Here is a 2,447-nt window from a genome sequence, read left to right as displayed (position 1 = left end):
GTCCCCGTGTCCCCCCACACCCCTGCGTGTCCCCATGTCCCCCCACACCTCCCGGTGCCCCCCCAGCTCCCCGCTGTCCCCATGTCCCCACCATGGCAGCCACGGGGAACAGGTAGGGGTGGTTGCAGCACTTCTTGAGGTCCATCATGATGTTGAGCAGCGACACCTGGTTGCCGCCGCCCCGCGAGTTGAGCGCCTCGAAGTTCCTCGTCAGGATGTACTTGTAGTACTTCCTGCGGGGACAGCGGTGCCACCGGCCGCTCTGGGGACGCCGTGGCGGCAGGGCTGGGGACAGTCCCCGGGCCGGGGGACAGAGGGGACGGGCGCCTACTTCTGCATGGGGCTGAGCTCCACGCGCACGATCAGCTCCGTCTTGGCCGGCATGTTCTTGAAGACGTCGGCCTTGAGGCGCCGCAGCATGTGCGGGCCCAGCAGGTCGTGGAGCTTCTTGATCTGGTCCTCCTTGGAGATGTCGGCAAACTCCTCCAGGAAGCCCTCCAGGTTGCTGGGGACACGGGGACAGGGTCACCATGGGGACATGGGGACAGGGTCAGCATGGGGACACAGGGACATGGAGGGGACACAGGAACCTCTCCAGGTTACTGGGGACATGGGGACAGGGTCAGCATGGGGACACAGGGACATGGAGGGGACACAGGAACCTCTCCAGGTTACTGGGGACATGGGGACAGGGTCAGCATGGGGACACAGGGACATGGAGGGGACACAGGAACCTCTCCAGGTTACTGGGGACATGGGGACAGGATCAGTGAGGGGACATGGGGACATGGAAGGACATGGACACAGGGGGTGGCACAGGTGACACAGAGGTGACACAGGTGACACACAGGACCCACTTGAAGCGCTCAGGTGTCAGGAAGTTGAGCAGGTGGAACAGCTCCTCCAGGTTGTTCTGCAGCGGGGTCCCCGTGAGGAGCAGCTTGTGCTCGATCTTGTACCCGTTCAGCACCCGGAAAAACTGCGGGGACACGGCCTCAGACACCCCAAAACCACCCGGGCACCCCCAAAATATACCTGGGGCATCCCAAAATATACCTGGGACAGCCCCAAACCCACCTGAGCACTCCTGGTTCCCGCCCCTCAGACCCCAAAACACACCTGGGCACCCCCAGATCCACCTGGGACACCCCAAAATCCACCGGGGACAGCCTCAAATCCACCTGGGGCACCCCAAAACACACTAGGGCACCCCAAAATACACCTGGGGCACCCCAAAATCCATTGGGGACACCCCCGATCCCCACCTGGGCACCCTCAGGGACCCTGAAATCAGGGATCCCTGGGTTTTGGGGTGTCCCTGTCCCCATGGATGGTTTTTGGGGTGCCCCCCACCTTGGACTGGTTGTTCTTGAGCCGGTGGGCCTCGTCCACCACCAGGCAGGCCCAGCGGATGGAGCCCAGCGCCGCCTGGTCGATGGTGATGAGCTCGTAGGACGTGAGCAGCACGTGGAACTTCACCTGGGCCTCGCGCTGCGGGCACGGCGCGGGGTCAGGGGCGCCCCAAAGCGGGGCACGGACACATGGGGGACCCCAAAATGGGGCACGGACACATAGGGGACCCCAAAACGTGGAAAAACCCCATCCAGAACCCCAAAATCTGGAAAAACCCCACCCAGAAACCCCCAAACCCCACCCAGAACCCCAAAATGTGGAAAAACTCCACCCAGAACCCCCCAAACCTCAACCAGACGCCCAAAACACGGCACAGCCCCACAGGGAACCCCAAAACATGGAAACACCCCATCCAGAACCCCCAAAACTCCACCAAGAACCCCCAAAACCCCACCCAGAACTCCAAGGTGACCCAAGTGTCCAGGTGTCACCCACAGGTGTCCAAATGCCACCCCAAACTGTTCACGTGCCACCCCCAGGTGTCCCCCAGGTGTCCAGGTGCCACCCCCAGGTGTCATGCGCAGGTGAACCATCTGTCCCGGTGCCACCCCAAGTGCCACCCCCAGGTGTCCAGGTGCCACCCCCAGCTGTCCCCCAACTGTCCATGTGCCACCCCAGGTGCCACCCCCAGCTGTCCCCCAGGTGTCCCCGGCGCTCACCTTCATCTTGAAGGCCTTCTTGCCGCCCTTCATGGCGTTGTCGTCGAAGGAGAACTCGTTCTCGCGGATGATGGCCCTGCTGTCCTTGTCCCCCGTGTAGGTGACAACGTAGAAGGCCGGGGCCCACATCTGGAACTCGCGCTCCCAGTTGATGATGGTGGAGAGCGGCGCGCTGACGAGGAACGGGCCCTTGGTGTGGCCCTGGGGGACACTGTGTCACACCACGGGGACAGCCCTGGGGACACTGCGTCACACCACGGGGACAGCCCTGGGGACAGCCCTGGGGACACTGTGTCACACCACGGGGACAGCCCTGGGGACACTGTGTCACACCATGGGGACAGGGCACAGCACTGGGGACACTGCGTCACACCA

General features: G+C 63.2%; 1 protein-coding gene across 1 annotated transcript in view; it reads right to left on the bottom strand.

Annotated features, from left to right (window-relative positions):
- The window catches only part of LOC102044834 (chromodomain-helicase-DNA-binding protein 3), a gene marked incomplete at its 5' end in the record, with an annotated part of 28,763 nt that overhangs the window by 14,721 nt on the left and 11,595 nt on the right, over positions 1-2,447 (bottom strand). The window contains 5 exons of the mRNA XM_031065397.1: positions 92-233; positions 332-505; positions 858-979; positions 1,354-1,491; positions 2,073-2,273. Coding sequence (XP_030921257.1) covers positions 92-233; positions 332-505; positions 858-979; positions 1,354-1,491; positions 2,073-2,273 — 777 coding nt within the window. The remainder of the gene's footprint in view (positions 1-91; positions 234-331; positions 506-857; positions 980-1,353; positions 1,492-2,072; positions 2,274-2,447) is intronic.

This window comes from Geospiza fortis, unplaced genomic scaffold, assembly GCF_000277835.1.
Source record: "Geospiza fortis unplaced genomic scaffold, GeoFor_1.0 scaffold1363, whole genome shotgun sequence".
NCBI classification, from domain to species: Eukaryota; Metazoa; Chordata; class Aves; order Passeriformes; family Thraupidae; genus Geospiza; species Geospiza fortis.
The sequence above is the reverse complement of the archived record's forward strand: the minus strand, read 5'-3'. Positions and strand labels throughout refer to the sequence as shown.